General features: G+C 45.4%; 1 protein-coding gene across 1 annotated transcript in view; it reads left to right on the plus strand.

Annotated features, from left to right (window-relative positions):
- FASN (fatty acid synthase) overlaps positions 1 to 18,281 on the plus strand; it is a 77,226-nt gene that overhangs the window by 17,087 nt on the left and 41,858 nt on the right. The window contains exons 2-12 of the mRNA XM_053289680.1: positions 419 to 559; positions 2,558 to 2,710; positions 3,435 to 3,608; positions 4,101 to 4,301; positions 4,518 to 4,640; positions 7,709 to 7,824; positions 8,941 to 9,075; positions 10,865 to 11,324; positions 11,899 to 12,086; positions 13,086 to 13,275; positions 15,157 to 15,251. Of these exons, the coding sequence (XP_053145655.1) occupies positions 433 to 559; positions 2,558 to 2,710; positions 3,435 to 3,608; positions 4,101 to 4,301; positions 4,518 to 4,640; positions 7,709 to 7,824; positions 8,941 to 9,075; positions 10,865 to 11,324; positions 11,899 to 12,086; positions 13,086 to 13,275; positions 15,157 to 15,251 (1,962 nt within the window). The 5' untranslated portion in view covers positions 419 to 432. The remainder of the gene's footprint in view (positions 1 to 418; positions 560 to 2,557; positions 2,711 to 3,434; positions 3,609 to 4,100; positions 4,302 to 4,517; positions 4,641 to 7,708; positions 7,825 to 8,940; positions 9,076 to 10,864; positions 11,325 to 11,898; positions 12,087 to 13,085; positions 13,276 to 15,156; positions 15,252 to 18,281) is intronic.

Consider the following 18,281-nt stretch of genomic DNA (forward strand, 5'->3'; position numbering starts at 1 on the left):
GATCTGCCACCGCTGACCCGCCACTGCTGCCCGCCCCCACCGTACATGACATCACGGGATATGACACTCCATACTCCTACTGCACATGTGCATAGGCTGAGGAGACCCACCTGCATCTGCCACTACCACCAGGGGGGTGGCCTGCTCCACTCTGCTCACCCCCCCACAGTGGTGAAGAGTGGGAAACAGTGGCGAGTGGCAGCAAGGGAAAAATAGCGGTTATGATAGATAAATAAATGTGTGATTGTCTGCAGTGCCATCTTCAGGTTCTGTCCATATCTTTGGCTGGGGAACCTCAAGTTCTGTGTGATGTGTGAACCCACTGTAAGTCTTATGATGCCTCTTTTCTTTTTTACATGTTGGGGCAATATGATTTTTTTCATTGCTCACTATTGCTATTCCTTCTATTCCTATCCAGAGACAAGTTTAAAGATGGAGGACGTGGTGATTGCAGGTATAGCAGGGAAGCTGCCAGAATCAGAAAACCTGCAGGAGTTTTGGGAGAACTTGATCAATGGAGTAGATATGGTCACAGAAGATGACCGGAGATGGAAGCCAGGTAAGTTGGTCATGATAGCAGAAACAAGAAAATAGACATTTAAGGGTGAATTGTTGAACAACCTTCAGAAACAGGAATCATAGCCAAAGTTGTTTTTTTGTCAAATGAGTATGTTCTGTCATCTGATGGATTTCCCTGAATCCATCTGAATACAGCTGAAAGTAGCCAAAAAATAAGCTTCATTGAGACTCTTTACGTTGGAGACTAAATCCACCTAAATTAATCCAACCAAATGCTTGCTTGCTTTCCTTTTGGAGGCCTTCAGTGACCATTCATTCATTCATTCATTCAATTTCAAAACTGAAAAAATGGCTCAGGGCAATTTACAATGACAATCTATATATTTAATTCTCTTACGGCCGACTGAGGAGAGAACTGCATAGGGATGTGGGGATGTGTGGGGATGTTTGGCAAGCCCCGCCCCTGCTGCAGCCACGGCCAATGAAAAGGTGGGGGTGGAGCTGCTGCTCAGAGCCGGGACAGACAACGGACTTAGGAAGGAATGAGGCAACCGCACGGCCACCCAAAAATGGCTCCCTGGAAGGCTGGCAGGCAGGGAGGAAGGAAGGGAGCTGGGTGGCAGGCAAAGCCGTGCTGCCCGGAGAAGGCCACTGGTGGGCTTAGGAGGAGGTGCGGTGGTGGCAGGGGGAGAAGCGGCCTGGCGGGGAGTGGGGAGTAGTGGCCTGGTGGGCAGGGGGAGAGAAGCCCCGCTGGCCTCAGGAGAAGCACAGCTGGCGGGCAAAGCCCCACCAGCCTCAGGAGAGAGGAGGTAGGAGGAGGCACAGTAGGCCCGGGTTGAGGAGACGGTTGTTGCCGGGCCGGCCAGTAGCTTAAGAAGAGGGCACAGGTTGTGGAGGCAGCTGTTGCCAGGTTGGCCGGCGGCCCGAGGAGAAGCGGATGCTGCCGGGCTGGCCTGTGGGCTGAGGGGGAGTGGCTGCCGGCAGGCCAAAGGGGAGTGGCCTCTGGCAGGCTGAAGGAAAGCAGCTGCTGGCAGGCCAAGGATGAGGGACGAGTTGTGGGGGGGGGGGAGTGAGTGAATCAAGTTGTGGGGGGCAGAGCGCGCGGGTGAGGGGGCTGTGGGGGGGCAGAGCTCACGGGCGAGGGGGCTGTGGGGGAGAGAGTTTTGGGGGGAGACAGACAGAGAGAGCAAGTTGGGGGGGAGAGTGAGTTGTGGGAGGAGAGGGGTGGGGATGCCACAGGCTCAGTGTGTGCTACCGCACAGATGCTCTGTGCGGGTTCAGCTAGTGATTCTATAAAACCCTTGGACAACCTGTCTCAGCCTAATCTTCTTAATGGAATTTTTAGCAAATTCTTGTTTTGTTCATAGTAGACAAGGAGAACAACTTATCACCATCTTCCCTAAGGCAACCCTTCCTGCATAGGAATGGTCTCATGACCCCTAAGTCTATACTTCTCCAAGTCTTCACTCATTTTATCCAGATCTCCTCCTCCTCCTCCTCCTCCTCCTCCACTTCTAGGGCATCTTTCCCATTTATCAATATCAACAGTGTAGTTCGCAGCTCCTACATCATCATCTTGGTAGAATAAGTTCCTCTACTATTAGAATAAATGATTTTAAAAGGGCTTTTATGGACATAATTTTTTTGCCAGGGTTGGCAAATCTTTGAGTTTCTTTTTGGATACACCCATGTTATGGCATGCCTTGCTTGTCAAAAAGCAAACAATAGGATAAGATAGGCTTTAGCCCCCCACAAAGGATGTCGTGGCTTTAGTCTAACATGTCTGTTTAATGTTGGTGCTCCAGCAATGATTATTTTTATTTTGCAGCTCCAAACCTTGTGTGAACAACTGTGTAACAGGGTGTCTGGTCTTGTCCATCTTCTCATTCATTTACTTGAGCTGCTAAGATATAGAAATAGCACAGACATGCAGGATAAATACAACTGGAACATGATCCCTAATTATCTCCCCTCATATAGTAATTCTATACAATATGGGTGGTGTGTGTTTTGTTTTTTTTTTGTTGGTTTGTTTCAGGAGTTTATGGACTGCCCAGGAGAAATGGGAAACTCAAGGACATCAGCAAATTCGATGCCTCTTTTTTTGGAGTTCATCCAAAGCAAGCTCACACAATGGACCCTCAACTCCGTATGTTGTTGGAAGTCTCTTATGAAGCCATTTTGGATGGTGGTAAGCAAACAGTCTAGAATTCTGCACCCGAATTTCTAACTGTAGATTGTACAAATCTTGCAGTTTATACAAAATCATACATTGTTTCATATTTCCAGGTCCAAATCTTGATATTTATTCAGAGAACTGGAAGGAGTGAGAGATAGACTGTATTGTGTATGTAGGGGATAGAGGGAGGCCAGGAAACTCAGTGGTTCAGAGAAAACATCTTGACCACTAGCTAGACTCCATCTGCTTTCCAAACTTTTCAGAAACTGTCCAGATGTTCAAGTGCCCTCCCCCTGCAACTTGTATTGTGAGTTCTTTCAGACATCCTTTCACAGATGCAGCCAACAACAGCTACAGGACTGGAGTCAGGGGTTTGATGCTGGGAGAAATGGGCAATGGAGCATGCTGTGCAGCTTTCAACCAGCTTTTCCCCCATAATCCTCACCTGTTCATAGTCCTGTATGCCAAACATGGAAGGATATGTGTCATGTGCTAATGCTCTGTGGCTGATGGGTTTCTGTGATCATACATTTTCTTACCAGCAACAAGAGTGGAGAATCCTCATTCACATCCTTTCTTCTCTTATCTGTGTAACATCTCCCAGTTTGGGTTTGGGTTTTTTTTTTAATTGAATCATGGAATAGCACCAACTGCTAGGTACCAAATGTTGTGGCATTCCACTGATGTGTTCTTCTGTTCAAGCTTGTCACATGAAGTTCACTTTCTCCTCTTCCAGGCATTAATCCAACTGCCCTGAAGGGTACAGACACAGGTGTGTGGATTGGTGTTAGTGGGTCAGAAGCTGGCGAAGCATTTAGCATAGACCCTGAACAGTTGCTAGGGTACAGTATGACTGGCTGTCAACGTGCTATGTTTGCCAACAGAATTTCCTACTTCTTTGACTTCAACGGTAAGTGTGCAAAAGCTCATGCCCAGTATTTGTAAATATCTGTGTCGTTCCTATGATCTGATAACTACTGGCAGATTGGAAAATATGGCACTCTCATGAATGAAATTTTAACATGAGCAGATAGGAGCCATATAGCAGGCAACAGAAGGCAGTGTGGGAGTGATAACAATAGAGAGTAAATATCCTTTATCAATGTCTTTTGCTTTTTTGCCTGGGGAGTTCACTATGAACCTGTTTGAGAACCATAGCACTTGACAAAAGAGTGGAAACTTGCCAAGTATGAATGAGCACCTTTTGGTCAAGCCAGGCCTGGAATCAACAGGCAAGAATGCCAGCCCTTTTCATGTATGATATCCCCTTGTTGTCTTTACTCTCACTTCTTAAAGATCCCAAACTTGATGCAGTGGAGAGTGAAAATGGGCAGTTTCTGATGATGACATTAAGAAAGCTAGCAAAGCAATTCATGCTTTTTAATGACTTTTGTTCCCAAAGGACCAAGTATGTCTATTGACACAGCATGTTCCTCTGGCCTCGTTGCTCTGGACAATGCTTACAAAGCAATCTGTAGTGGACAGTGTGAATCAGCCCTTGTAGGTGGAGTCAATCTCATATTGAAACCCAACACTTCTGTGCAATTCATGAAGCTTGGCATGCTTAGTCCTGATGGTGCCTGCAAATCTTTTGATGCTTCAGGTAAGCTCTCATAGATCAAGTGCTTTCATGAGGAAAGAACACAGCTATGTTAATGCTGACATTTATTTTAGTATTTTAATAGGTATTTATCTTTCTTAATTTAATTTAATGTTTTGAGTTTTGTCTGCCCAGCACCTTTGGAACAGAGTGGCTAGCAATCCAATTAACTAATAAGATTATGATGTTTCCTCCCCCAATGGCTCTGGATTTCTACAGGGAATGGATATTGCCGCTCAGAAGCCGTTGTAGTTGTTTTTCTGACCAAAAAGTCAATGGCCAAACGGATTTATGCTACCATAGTCAATTCTGGGAGTAACACCGATGGATTTAAGGAGCAAGGTAAGATTTTTGCCTCTGGAGGTTGTGGAATTCTAAGGTTCATCGGGGCAAAGACAGATGTATAGAGTGGTGGAACCAAGTTCAAAGCTCTCTCACCACAATCAGTTCACCGCAGAAGCCAACTTTGCATGATTATTATTATTATCCTCTCACTGCAGTTTTGCTTTTAAAAAAATCTTTCCTTAAAGTAAAAACATCTAATAAGGAGGAATGAATGGATGGGATGTGTGCATATATGTTCAAGTGCTTTTTAAAAAGTTGATGGCCCACGTGAAATATGGAGGAGAGGGCAGGGCTGGCAACGGAGGCAGCATCTGATTTGCTGGTATTCTCATCTTTCATTTATTTGACAAATCCAGGCTTGCTCCACAGCTGAGGGACACAACAAAAGCTTGTCTTGTCTTTTCCATTTTGGGACACAAAACCTATTACTATGTTTAAAAGCATTTATTTTCTGGCCATGAGGACTGCAAACTTAGGCTGTTGGTGTGCAAGACATTTCTTTAAAATATATATTTCTAAAGAGCCTTGTAGCCTCATATTTCCTTTTTCCTGCCCCAGTATACTTGCACGGATGCAGCCCACAACCCACATTTGACTATGGCTGTGACACATTTCCAGATTTCCGGGGGTGGCGGGGGAGGGGGGGGCGCAATTTCAGTGCTTGCCCCGGGCGCCGTTTTCCCTAGTTACGCCTCTGACAAAAGCTCTCTTTTTAAAATATGTCTGCCTATATCACATGTGAGCTTCTGTAGCAGAGGGCTTTTGCTTAAGCATGAGCAACCAATAAATAGGGGTGTGCAAGCCAGTTCGAGCTTGAACCTGGTTCATTTCGAACTGGCCAGGTTCAACTGGTTCGAGCTCAAACCAGACCAGCCCTCCAAAAAGGGGGGGGCAGTTTGGGTTTGAGGCAAACCAGGCCCAGTTTGGACTGAACCAGCTTGGCCTGGTTTGGCCAGTTCTAGTGCTTGCAAAAGGGAATCCACTAAGGATTCCCCTTTACAAGCATGGGAGAAACCCTACAGGCTTGAAAAAGGACTGGCAGGATGGTGTGTGGTGATGCAAATGGCCTCCGCATGTGTGGAGGTCACTCTAATGGTCTCCATGCTTGTGTGGAGGCCCAAATCAGGCCCCTGCTGGCCTGTGCTGATGTCAGGGAGTGCCGGCAGGGCCTAGGGGAGCCACCGCCAGCCTGCAGACACTGAGGAGTTTCACTGTGGCAGCAGCATGCAAGGTAACCTCCCACCCCACCCGCCCTTTTCCAACCCCATAGCATTCCTCTTTGCAAGCTATAGAACCAGGTTGAACCATTTGGAACTGGTTCTAGGCACAAACTGAACCACTGGCCAGTTCGTTAGAACCAGTTCACAGATTGGGCAGCTCGGTTCGAACTCAGAATGAACTGCTTGGAGTGGTTCTGTGCACACCTCTACCAATGAATGTTTCAGATCCTCCAACTTAATAGTAAATGAATTGAAATCCTTTGTCACGGCTCAGACCTCTGACTCAGAGTCAAAAGAGGAATGGGAGGACTCGGTTGGTAGTGAGGGCTCAGAGGCACAGCAACAGGATTTGGCAGGGAGACCAGACTCTGGAGCTGAGGAATTGGAACAGCTGCCAGACATGAGGGCTGAGGAGGAGGCTGATCAGGAGGAGGCTGGGATTTCACCTGTCTTGAGAAGATGTCTCAAGAGGAAGGCTTAATGGGAGACACGCAGGTGCAGGATATTACAGGAGAGGAAGTAGAAGTGCTGACTCAAGGAAGCCTGATTGGCTGACGGTTCTCTTGAGCCATATATTAAGCAGTCTATGACTTGAACAGATGCTGTTAGCAACTTTCGCTTATCGCAGACTGTGTTCTTATAGAGAATTCCTCAACTTTTCGAGTTCCAGTTTGCCCTTGTTCTGTTCTTTCCTGCTCTGTCTTTCTTGTTCCATTAATTCCTTGCTCTGGTGTCCTTTGTTCTATTCATTCCTTGCTCTGTTGTTCTCTTTTCAGTTATTCCTCAGTTATCGTAGAGCGGGGTACCTAGTTTAGTTCAGGGGACTTGATTCGTTTATTACTATTTTTCTTTGTGAGTCTTTCGTTTTCCTTCATGCAGCTTTGCTGCTACTTTCTGTTTAACTCACAGGGGGAGAGCTGAAGGGGTTGTAAATCCTGTTGCATTAGCCGAACTAACAGATTTACGACATCCTTCCATATGACTATTGTCTTCCTTTTGATTTCTGAATGTTGTATATTATCCAAAGAGCCACTCATTGGATAATGCTCCAAAGAAGAAGAGTGGAGGACACTCTTTGGTTTTGAAAAAGTGGATTTATTCTGCAAACAGCCTTTTTCATTTCCAGTACTGGGTGATTTGTGTACCATCTGTGGCATAATAATATTAACTAGCTGATTCGGCGCAGAGCATCTGCGACCCGGTCTCTCCCCCACATCATCTTTCATCTCCATCCCTTCAGCCCCAGTCCATTCTCCACCACCCCCAGTCTGCTTTCTCTCATCGCCCTCTGGTGGCATTTTCCATCCCAGCTGGCCGGCCTGGCCATCTCTTTCTCTCACCACCCTCTGGCCTGCCTGGCCATCTCTTTCTCTCACCACCCTCTGGCCGGCTTGGCCATCATCTGCCCACCCGTCCCCACCGCTATCCGGCAGCTGCTTGCAAACACTTGTGAGAGCTGCCATGCATGGGATTAGCGACGAGTATGTTTAAGATAAATACATATATAGATGATGATGATGATAGATAAATAATACCTAGCAGTTAGATGGTGCCTTCTGAATGTTGACTTCACATGCATTATCTCAGTAATCTTTGCAACAACCTTGTAAGTCAGGCCAGTTCTACTATCCCCATATTGAACAGGGAACTTACTGGCTCATAGCTCACATTCTTAGCCATTACTCTACAGTCACTACACCAAAACTATACAGAAGTGCCTCATCTCTGGCAGAGCTACACTTAGAAACCATGTCTTCTGCAGCAAGATTTTGTTCTCAGTTTACGTGAGAAGGTATGATAGTTTCCCTGTATGGAAACATGTATTGACAGTTCTTCTTGCTTCAGGTGTAACATTCCCCTCTGGATGGATGCAGCAACAGTTGGTCAGTTCTCTGTACAGAGAGTCTGGGATTAAGCCCGAGGAAGTGGAATATGTAGAAGCTCATGGCACAGGCACTAAGGTTTGTTCCATGCTGTCTCTTATCCTTTAGGGCTAGCTTGCAGTCTTGAAGGTCCTACTTAAAAAAAAAAAAAAAAAAATCCCTACGGCTGACTTAAGAGGAGATAAATTTCCAGTTTGAAGACTTTGCTGGTGGCTATCTTGCCTCAGTTCAATGTCATCCCCTCCCTGCAGTTCACCCCAATCTATTTCAAAAATCCTGCTTCACAATGCCAAAGGAGCCAGCGTGGTGTAGTGGTTAGGGTGCTGGACTTGGACCGGGGAGACCCGAGTTGGTGTTTTTTTTTTTAATTTATCAAATTTATATACCGCCCAAACTTTCATCTCTGGGCAGTTAACATAAAACAATTAAAACACATATAAAAAGTTAAAACAATTCAACAATTTAAAATCAACCACAAAATTAAAACCGACAAATTTTAAAAAGCTGAGAAAGCTTGAGTGAAAAGATGGGTTTTCAGATGCTTTTTTAAAATTGCCAGAGATGGGGAGGATTGTATCTTACTAGGGAGCGCATTCCCCAGTCTCGGGGCAGCAACCAAGAAGGCCTGTCTCTGTGTAGCGACCAGACGAGCTGGCGGTAACTGGAGACAGACCACCTCAAATGACCTCAATGGGCGGTGGGGCTCATAATGAAGAAGACGCTCTCTTAGGTACTCAGGGCCTAAGCCGTTTAGGGCTTTATAAGTTATAACTAGCACTTTGTATTTTGCCTGGGAACCTATTGGCAACCAATTTAAATCCTCATTCAGTCATGATACTTGCTGGGTGACTCTGGGCCAGTCACTTCTCTCTCATCCTAGCCTACTTCATAGGGTTGTTGTGAGGAGGAGAACCATAAGTATGTAGTACATTAGTCTGGGCTCCTTGGAGGAAGAGCGGGATATAAAAAATGTTTTAAAAAATTTCCTCCACATGAATATGTGCATGGGGAGAGATGGTAGACTGCCCTGGGCCTATGAGAAGCTGTCAGCCAGTTCCTTGAACCTACCCCCCACCCCCACCCCATGACAGACACCATGGTATGGAGACCTGTGACCATGTGAACCAGCCTTTGGTAGCTCAGAAATCGGGTTGCTGACTCTTTCTGACTTCCTCTCTTGTTCCATCCTGTTAGGTTGGAGATCCTCAGGAAGTCAATGGCATTGTCAGTGTCTTTTGCCAACAAGAACGAGAGCCACTCTTGATTGGATCCACAAAATCCAATATGGGCCATCCAGAACCTGCTTCTGGTCTTGCTGCTTTAGCAAAGGTAAGGCTATGAAGTCAGACTCTTCAGACATTGAATGCAGGACTGAATGCAGCCCATTTTTTATGCTGCTGTGAGAGAAAGAAACAAAGTCAGGTTGCTTGAGTTATAGCTGGGGGGAAATGTATAGAGCCCGGGTTGGTTTTTTTGCTCAGTAGGAATGAAAGGAGAGAAGGGAGATGGTAAGCTTGGCAGAAGGGAGAAAGTGGTGACAAAAAGAAAAAAATAATGGCTGACATGATGCTCAGCAGTTGTTCAACTTAAAAAAGAGCTACAAGTCTGCAGGGAGCCTCTAGTCCCTGTGGAGATGGCCCATTATGCAGCCAAGTGGGTGTGGAAGGGGGAGTGGTTGTTGCTTCTCTCTTCTCCCTCCAAAGGCCTTTTCCATTTGCCTAAATATGTTCCTGAGGGTCACACAGCTCCATCAAGGACATATTTTCAGAAGGCACAGGATACTTCCAGAGGCAGGGAAACTGAGTGAACAGTGCTCACCCCTGCACATGCTCCAGTAGTGGGGAAACCTCCCTCTGTGTCCTTCCTTCATTATAGTCCGGGTGTCAGCTGCTCTTACCAGTGTGTGCACATGAAAAAGAAAAGGCATATAAATTACAAATGTTGGGAGAATAACTGGGCAGTAAGAAAACAGAAGGGTAAAAATATTCATAGCAGATTCCTTCTGTCACATATATGACACCCCTGAGGGGGAGAGGTGTGTACCTGCCAGGAAGGTATATTTTATCCCAATTGGGTCTCTTGCCCAACCAAATGAACCTTGTGGTCCTAGGCTGAGCTAGTTCAGACAGGTAGAAGAAAAGAAGAAAAATGATTCTTTGTTCCCCTAATTTCTCTTTTTATTGCAAGACTTAAAAAGAATAACCGCAGCAATACTCAAACATTGACATTAAGTCAAGGCACACCCTTGGGTAGAGGTTCAGTTAGCAAAAGGCAGTAGCAAGTGGCAGGTGCAAAATATAAAAGGGAAACACAAAAAACAAGCTTGAGAATGAAAAAAACAAAACAGTTCTCTCCTAAAACACAGGAACAGCTTGTAATTAAAGCTCCTTCCCAGATGGATTAACTCTGACATTCACTCCAGATCTCCCCCCTCTGCTGCGAGAACAGTGTTCAGGCTTCTGTTATACAGTTGCACTCTCACTTTCCCTCCTCCCAGTTCAACACCAAAAAATCAGGTGCTGATGGTCTCATTGCCTCGTCTGGGAGTGAAGGCAATGCACAGAGAGCACAACAGGTGTCTGGACTGTTCTCAGCAAAAACCAGGTCTCACACCAAGACTGCACAAGATGGCTCTACTCAGGCCCACTCTGTCCATTTTGGATCAAACATCCACCAAAATCGACCGCTGTCCATAACACTACTCCGCTAGCCCCTGAATTATCCTGTGTCATAGCAGGTGACACAGCAAAGTTTGGGAGTTGGAGGAGTGAGAAACACGATTGCAGAAATGGGATTAGAATTCTGGCTTATACAGGAGCCTTGATCAAGTTACTTAACCAATCTGTGCCTTAGAGAACACTTATCTACTTATTTCTTATGAAGTAGTTTGATCGAATGACAAAAGACTTAAGTATAGTTAGGAAACCTGCACTATGTTGTATGCAAGTAGACCAGCTTGCAAAGCGTGACCTTTAGGGCAAAATGTGATGACCCTTTCGAAATCCTGATGACTTCAGCTTTTATTTAAAGCACGTTTCTCATTATTCAAACAAAATTAGACAAATAATATCTGTCAAAAATATACCTAGCCTGTACTGTTATGTTCTCTCTTTCTCAGGTGGTTCTGTCTTTAGAACATGGTCTGTGGGCGCCAAACATCCACTACAACACCCCAAATCCAGACATTCCTGCCTTACAAGATGGCCGCATCCAAGTAGTTACTAAGCCAACCCCCACAAAAGGTCACCTTGCTGGTATTAATTCCTTTGGCTTTGGAGGCTCAAATGCCCATATCATCTTGAGGCCTAATAAGAAGGAATCTCTACCCCTGGAGACACATAACTTGCCACGATTGGTCCAGTTTTGTGGAAGGACTCAAGAAGCAGTAGAAACATTAATAGAGCAGAGCAGAAATCTGCAAGAGCACACCACATTTGTGAGCATGCTCAATGATATCTCTGGGATACCTGTGTCATCCATGCCTTATAGGGGTTACACCTTGATTGGCAGCGAGAGTGATGTGAAGGAAGTTCAGAATGCTCAGTCCTCAGAGAGACCTCTGTGGTACATTTGTTCAGGTAATTACATCCGTCACATGAAGAACGTTCTTTTCCTCTATGCAGATTTGATTGAGTCCAGGCTATGCTACATTTCATGGAACATTAAATAGTCCCATGAGTTTTTATTTAACACAGTATTGAATTTACACTGATTGATCCATGGATTGGTTGTTTGGAATCTATCACACATATGCTACTAATAGTGTGAAGTCATGCCTCCTATAAGCGTGGTGTAGTGGTTAGAGTGCTGGACTAGGACCGGGGAGACCCGAGTTCAAATCCCCATTCAGCCATGAAACTAGCTGGGTGACTCTGGGCCAGTCACTTTTCTCTCGGCCTAACCTACTTCACAGGGTTGTTGTGAGGAGAAACTCTTAAGGATGTAGTACACCACTCTGGGCTCCTTGGAGGAAGAGCGGGATATAAATGTAATAATAATAATAACCCGGAGAGATTTTATATCTTCTATATCTGAATCTGAAGTCCACTCCAAATGTCAAATAAAATGGTCACATTTTAGAATGGTCACTTTTTCCTTGGCACATGCCTGTAGCACTAAAGGTTATTTATTCTCTGCTTGCTTAATTGACAGGCATGGGGACACAGTGGAAAGGCATGGGCCTTAGCCTAATGAGTCTCGATCTCTTCCGGCAATCCATCTTGCGTTCAGATGAGGCTCTGAAAGACACAGGTCTAAAGGTGTCTGATCTACTCCTGAATGCCGATGAGAACACATTTAATGATACTGTTAATGCATTTGTTGGACTTGCTGCTATTCAGGTATGAATGCAAAGTGTGGCCTTTCCCCTGCTCTGACCTGTCTGAACCAGTCTGATGAATGACACTTCCATTGACTCATCATCTTCTAAATCAGTGCTCCAGGACCAGTGCAACACAGAGGCAACATGTGACGTTCACAATTCCGTTTGCAGTACTAGGGCAGGGGTTCTCCCCCTTGGGTCTCCAGCTGCTGTTGGACTACAACTCTCTGAATGGCTTCAGCCATTGTGGCTGGGGTTGACGGGAGTTGTTGTCCAACAGCATCTGGGGACGTAAGGGTGAGAACCCTGCCATAGGGTAGATTTCAGCCAGGGCTCACTGCAAGCTGACTCCAGTTTCCTTGGGAAAGGACTTGGCTTTGTTTTCCTGAAACAGGCTGGAGAGAATTGCATTTTTGAACACACATTTTATTTTCTGATATGCCCTGCTCTTAGCCCTTTTTTGATGACTGAGTGAACGTGGGGAGGATGAGTTTGAGAAAGCACCTGCTGCCTTTGCTCTTTTCTGTGCACCCATCTGATTGTCTGTACAGAACCAACATACAATTATCTTGTACATCTGTCGGCTCTCTCCGTGCAGTCTGCTTCTGTGGTTCTGCAGGTCAGCCTGGAGAGAGAATGTTGCAACCTGCTTGCTCATTTTTGTTGCTCAAGGTGGAAAGAAATGCATCACATGCCCCTTGCAGTGTGGCAACTAGATCTGAGAGTGAGTAGTACATAGTGCAGCCTTTGGGCCTTTGTTGTTGCTTTCAAGTCACTTAGAGAATTGGGGAAAGGAACCAGTTTCAACAGCAGGCAATCAGTTATAAGCTTGACGGAGAGAAACAGAATAGATCACTGGGTGATAGGATATTTGAACAAGAAATAATTTTGTTTTTAAAAAAAGAAAGGAAGACTAATAATCATGTGCGAGTAATCGGGGTGTGAAGAAACTCTTCCAGACAGGTTTGCACGTGCTGCTCCGCATAATTTAAATTCCGCAACACATTTTCTGCTTCAGATTGCACAGATTGATCTATTAAAGGCCATGGGTTTGCAGCCTGATGGGATAGTTGGCCACTCGGTTGGAGAGCTGGCCTGTGGCTATGCAGATAGCTCCTTAAGTCATGAGGAGGCCATTCTTGCTGCCTATTGGCGAGGACGATGCATCAAAGAGGCCAAACTACCACCAGGAGGCATGGCTGCTGTTGGTAGGTAACTAGAAACCCCTCCCTTCTTTCTCTAGTTTCTTCCACTCTAGTTCTTCTTCTCTGGAATTGCAATCCTTTGTTCACATGCTTTTTGTGGAGAGTCCACACAATGTCATTGGCAAATAGTTGCATTTCAATGTTTTTAGCTTTGTCCTCCCAATTTTTCTTTTCAGATCTGATTTTTAGTCCGTTCCTTTAATTGAGAGCTTCCTTTTTACATGTTTAGCATATTTCTTCCATTTTTATAATGAATCCCGCCCCCGCCCCCCCAGATTCGGTCTGCCTACTCCCTTTCAGCCTTTAAATCCTTATTGAAGACATTTCTTTTCCACCAGGCATTTTGCCCTTTACAATTTTTTTAAAAAAAAACCTCTCGGATGCTGTTCTTGTTTTGTACAGCACCCTGAGTCTGTGGATTGGGCAGTATATTAAATCTTTTAATAAATAAATAAACAAACTGTTTTGTTATAATGGAAATAGAAGAGGGAAAAAATGAAAAAAGGGAAAGAAAGGAAAGAAACCAGTCATTTGGTGTGAGGAGGCCGTGTGGGGATCATATTGCTCAGTGTTCTTCAGTCCCATCTCCTCGGCCACTACCAAGCAGCCTCCTTCCCAGCCTGCTAGTCCCTGCTGGGAAGCTAGGAAGCTGGGCACCCCCAGATGGCTTCCAGGTCCCCACCCCCACCCCTGAGCTACCAGGATGGGGGAAAGGGCAGCAGAAGCAACAGAAAAGCACACAGAGCAAGCACCTTCTTTGTGCAGCTCATTTTCAATTTTACATTTAAATCATGGCACATACATTGTACTGCTAGGGACTCTTCAAAGTACCACCAGTAGTACATGTGCCACTGGTTGGGAATCCATGATTTAATGGAATCAGAATTCGATAATTAATTTGATTTCATAATGGCAATTTGCATATCTATAGAAACATGGGCGGCATTCCAGTCAATAGTTGTGCAAATGGAAGATGTTCTGTAAGGGAGGAGGGAGGAGTTCATTGAGCCTTCTTCCCTCGATAGCCCCCTGCATCCGCCCCCCCAATATGTCTATGAGGGTCCCCCAACCCTTTAGGACATTTTCAGGGGGGTACTGGAGGCTGTAGAGGGAAGAGGAATCTGCAAAACTGCCCCTTCTCCCCTTGTGTAGGTGAAAAGGCTTCTGAGACACTTGTGCAAACTAAATGATTATTTAAGCGACTCTCAAATGTTGGGCTAGAACCTGTGATGCAAGAGAGCTTTATGGATTAGTAATGAGGCACCTGGCACTGCATGTTGAGTAGGTAACAACACAGCATCAAGAATGAGTCACAGTGGTGACAAAATACAGGAGGACGATTTATTCTGGCTCTCCTTATTTAGTTTGAGAGTACTGCTCTATATCTATATCTCCAATTTATGGACAGTTTTGTTTGACGTTTTCTCATTTCGTTTGTTTTCTAAGCATCTCACCTATGAGTATTGTGAGGCTTTATGTAACTGAAGTTGCAGTCCACACTGACTAGGGAATAAATGGATAATCATGTCAATGGCTGACATGATGGGCAGCTCTCTCTGTCAGTGGTAGAGACCTGCTGGGGTTGCTGCGTAATGTCAAAGGCAGCCCCAGCAGAGTAGTGATGGGGCTGCCGAGGAATGACCTAAACCCACTTCCAGGCAGCAGCACAGCACTCCCTCCATAATTTCCAGCATGCAACAGTTTGAAAGGGTCCTAAGGAAGAAAACATGCTTCAGAACCTCCTCTTCCAGCCTATTTCCAAACAAGAAATCTGGGCAATTGGGCTGCACTTGGGCCTTGTTCCCATGAAAGACTAACTCTCCTTCTGTAGGACTGCTTCAAAGAGAACCAAACTCATCCAAAGCAATCTGTCTTCTCCAACAGGTCTGACGTGGGAGGAGTGTAAGCGCAAGTGCCCTACAGGAGTGGTACCTGCATGTCATAACTCTGAAGACACCGTCACTGTTTCAGGGCCTCAGGTGAGAACACAATGGAAATCCACTGCTATGTGTTTACGGCATCAGCTGTTGTGTCCTCATCACTGGAATTTAATCTGGGCCAAGTAGTTCGAGAGGAGATGCCTTTAATAAGGCTTAACTGCGATTCTAATCAAGTCCAGGGAACGAAATGTCTGTCTTCTGTCTAAATGTACATACCCAGATTTCCTCACTGAAGACATGAAGACTAAGCAGGATAAGAGTAAAGCCACGCTAGAGGCCTGCAGGCCCAAATTGGGCTAGTGAATCTGAGTTCAGCCTCCTCCCAGCTGCAGTCCACCCACTGGACTCCCTGGTCCAGAGGCTACCTGCCTGCAAATGCCTCTTGTGTGCTCACTCCACCCCCTCCATCCCAACAGAACTCTCTGATGCCAGCAGTAGTAGTGACTGAGAGAGATTCTCCTCCAGTCCTCCATTCTGGCCATCCATTCATGACCTGTGTCCTCCTCTCTCTCAAGCATTTTCCTTCTCCACACACAAGCCGGTGCTTCTCGGGAAGTGAGGCATTACTTGGAGTGCGGCTTTCAAAATAAAGGGAACCCTGTAGGATGTGAGAGAAACTTCTTGGAAGAGGAAGAGCAGAGATTGCTGGGCTCCTTTCCACAGCCCCAGAGCTATTACGTGTTGTGTGTGTGTGTGGCATTTGTTTGCTTTTCCTGGAAGAGAAGAAGGGAAGGTGGGAAATGCTGATACACACAGAATATGCATTCTTGCCTTGTCATTCCACTGCCTTGATGGCTGCAGCAGCTCTCATCCTCCCCCCGCCGCTTCTAGAAGGAGGACAGAAGAGGCAGAGGTGGTGATATATAATGGTATACATGTATCATAGTCTAGAAAACTGCCCAGCTGAGTTCTACTACATCCAGAGCACGAGTCCTTCCTCCTCACCTGCCTGAGTCCAAATCCCAGGGAAGCTGGAGCAATTAAACAGTGTACCTCTTTTCACTGCTCCTAGCAGAACTGTGCATGTGGCAGGGTGCGGGGAGCACACCAAACAGCTCCAACACGTAGCCACTTTCATGCATATGCTATATATATATAGGGGACATAAGAGACATCTGTATTAAGGGGGTTGAATTCTTTGGCTTATATACAGGTGAAACTCGGAAAATTAGAATATCGTGCAAAAGTCCATTAATTTCAGTAATGCAAATTAAAAGGTGAAACTGATATATGAGACAGACGCATTACATGCAAAGCGAGATAAATCAAGCCTTAATTTGTTATAATTGTGATGATCATGGCGTACAGCTCATGAAAACCCCAAATCCACAATCCCAGAAAATTAGAATATTACATGGAACCAAGAAGACAAGGATTGTAGAATAGAACAATATTGGACCTCTGAAAAGTATAAGCATGCATATGTATTCAGTACTTGGTTTGGGCCCCTTTTGCAGCAATTACTGCCTCAATGCGGCGTGGCATGGATGCTATCAGCCTGTGGCACTGATGAGGTATTATGGAAGACCAGGATGCTTCATTAGCGGCCTTCAGCAATTCTGCATTGTTTGGTCTCATGTCTCTCATCCTTCTCTTGGCAATGCCCCATAGATTCTCTATGGGGTCAGGTCAGGCGAGTTTGCTGGCCAGTCAAGCACAGTACACTGTATACTTTTCAGAGGTCCGATATTGTTCTATTCTACAATCCTTGTCTTCTTGGTTCCATGTAATATTCTAATTTTCTGGGATTGTGGATTTGGGGTTTTCATGAGCTGTACGCCATGATCATCACAATTATAACAAATTAAGGCTTGACTTATCTCGCTTTGCATGTAATGCGTCTGTCTCATATATCAGTTTCACCTTTTAATTTGCATTACTGAAATTAATGGACTTTTGCACGATATTCTAATTTTCCGCGTTTCACCTGTAATTGATATTGTTGTATGCACATAGGAATGGAGAGGCAAGTATGGGGAATTATGGTTATTTCATAGGCAGCAGAGTCCAAACCCACAAAACAACCAGCAATGGATTGCTGGAATGCACCATGCCCTTGCAACATCCTTCTGGACCATCTCTCTGACTTGGCACTGTCTTGAAATGGCTCCAGCTCTCCCAGAGAGAGAAGTTCCAGAAAGTATTGCTGGGAGACTGATGCTCCATTGTGACTATTAATCCACTAGAGGATGCCGCAGAGTTCCATCCGTCTCCCTTGATTTTTAGCACCTCTATGAAACCTCTAGGAGGGGGTATCTGGGGATTTGGGCTAGGGTGTCAACAGTATGTCTACAATACCTGACACTGCCTCATATTTCCAGCGTCCGGTGTCAGAGAGTAAGTGGAAATTCTTAACTGGTATCTGGCAACCATTTTGGAATAGATGAGGATGAACAAACTGAAATTTAATCTAGACAAGACGAAAGTACTATTGGTTAGGGATTCTGATGATTCTCAATTAGATATCCAGCCTGTTCTAGGATGGGGTTGTACTCCCCCTGAAGCAACAGATTTGCAGTCTGTGACTCCTTCTTGATCCAAACTTCCACTGAGATGCGCAGGTGATGGTAGTGGCTGGGAGTACTTTTTACCAGCTTTGTCTTGTATGCCAGCTGTATCCAAAGAAATCAGACCTGGCTTCAGTCATTTATGCACTTGTCACTTCCAAGTTAGATTACTGTAATACATTTTCTGTGGGGCTGCCCTTGCAGACAGCCTTGATGCTTCAGCTGGTCCAGAATGCAGCTAGGAGGATTCTGATGGGAGCTGCCCATTTGCACCATACCAATCCTTTATTCACTGCACTGGTTACCAGTTAGTTTCTGAGTTCAATTCTAGGTTCTGGCTTTGGCTTTAAACCAGAATATCTCAGGAATTGTAGTTCCCCATATGAATCTGCATGAGAACTTAGTTCTGCCTGGTAGATCTTCCTTCAGCTCCCACCCGCATCTGAGATAAAGCAGGCGAGGACCCAGAAGGACCCCTTTGGGCTGTGATGCCCAAGATGGGGATGCCCAAGAAAAGCATGGCTGGTCCTGTTATTGCCTGCTTTTAGGCAGGAAGTAAAGG

This window comes from Hemicordylus capensis, chromosome 2 (assembly GCF_027244095.1).
Source record: "Hemicordylus capensis ecotype Gifberg chromosome 2, rHemCap1.1.pri, whole genome shotgun sequence".
Lineage (NCBI taxonomy): Eukaryota > Metazoa > Chordata > Lepidosauria > Squamata > Cordylidae > Hemicordylus > Hemicordylus capensis.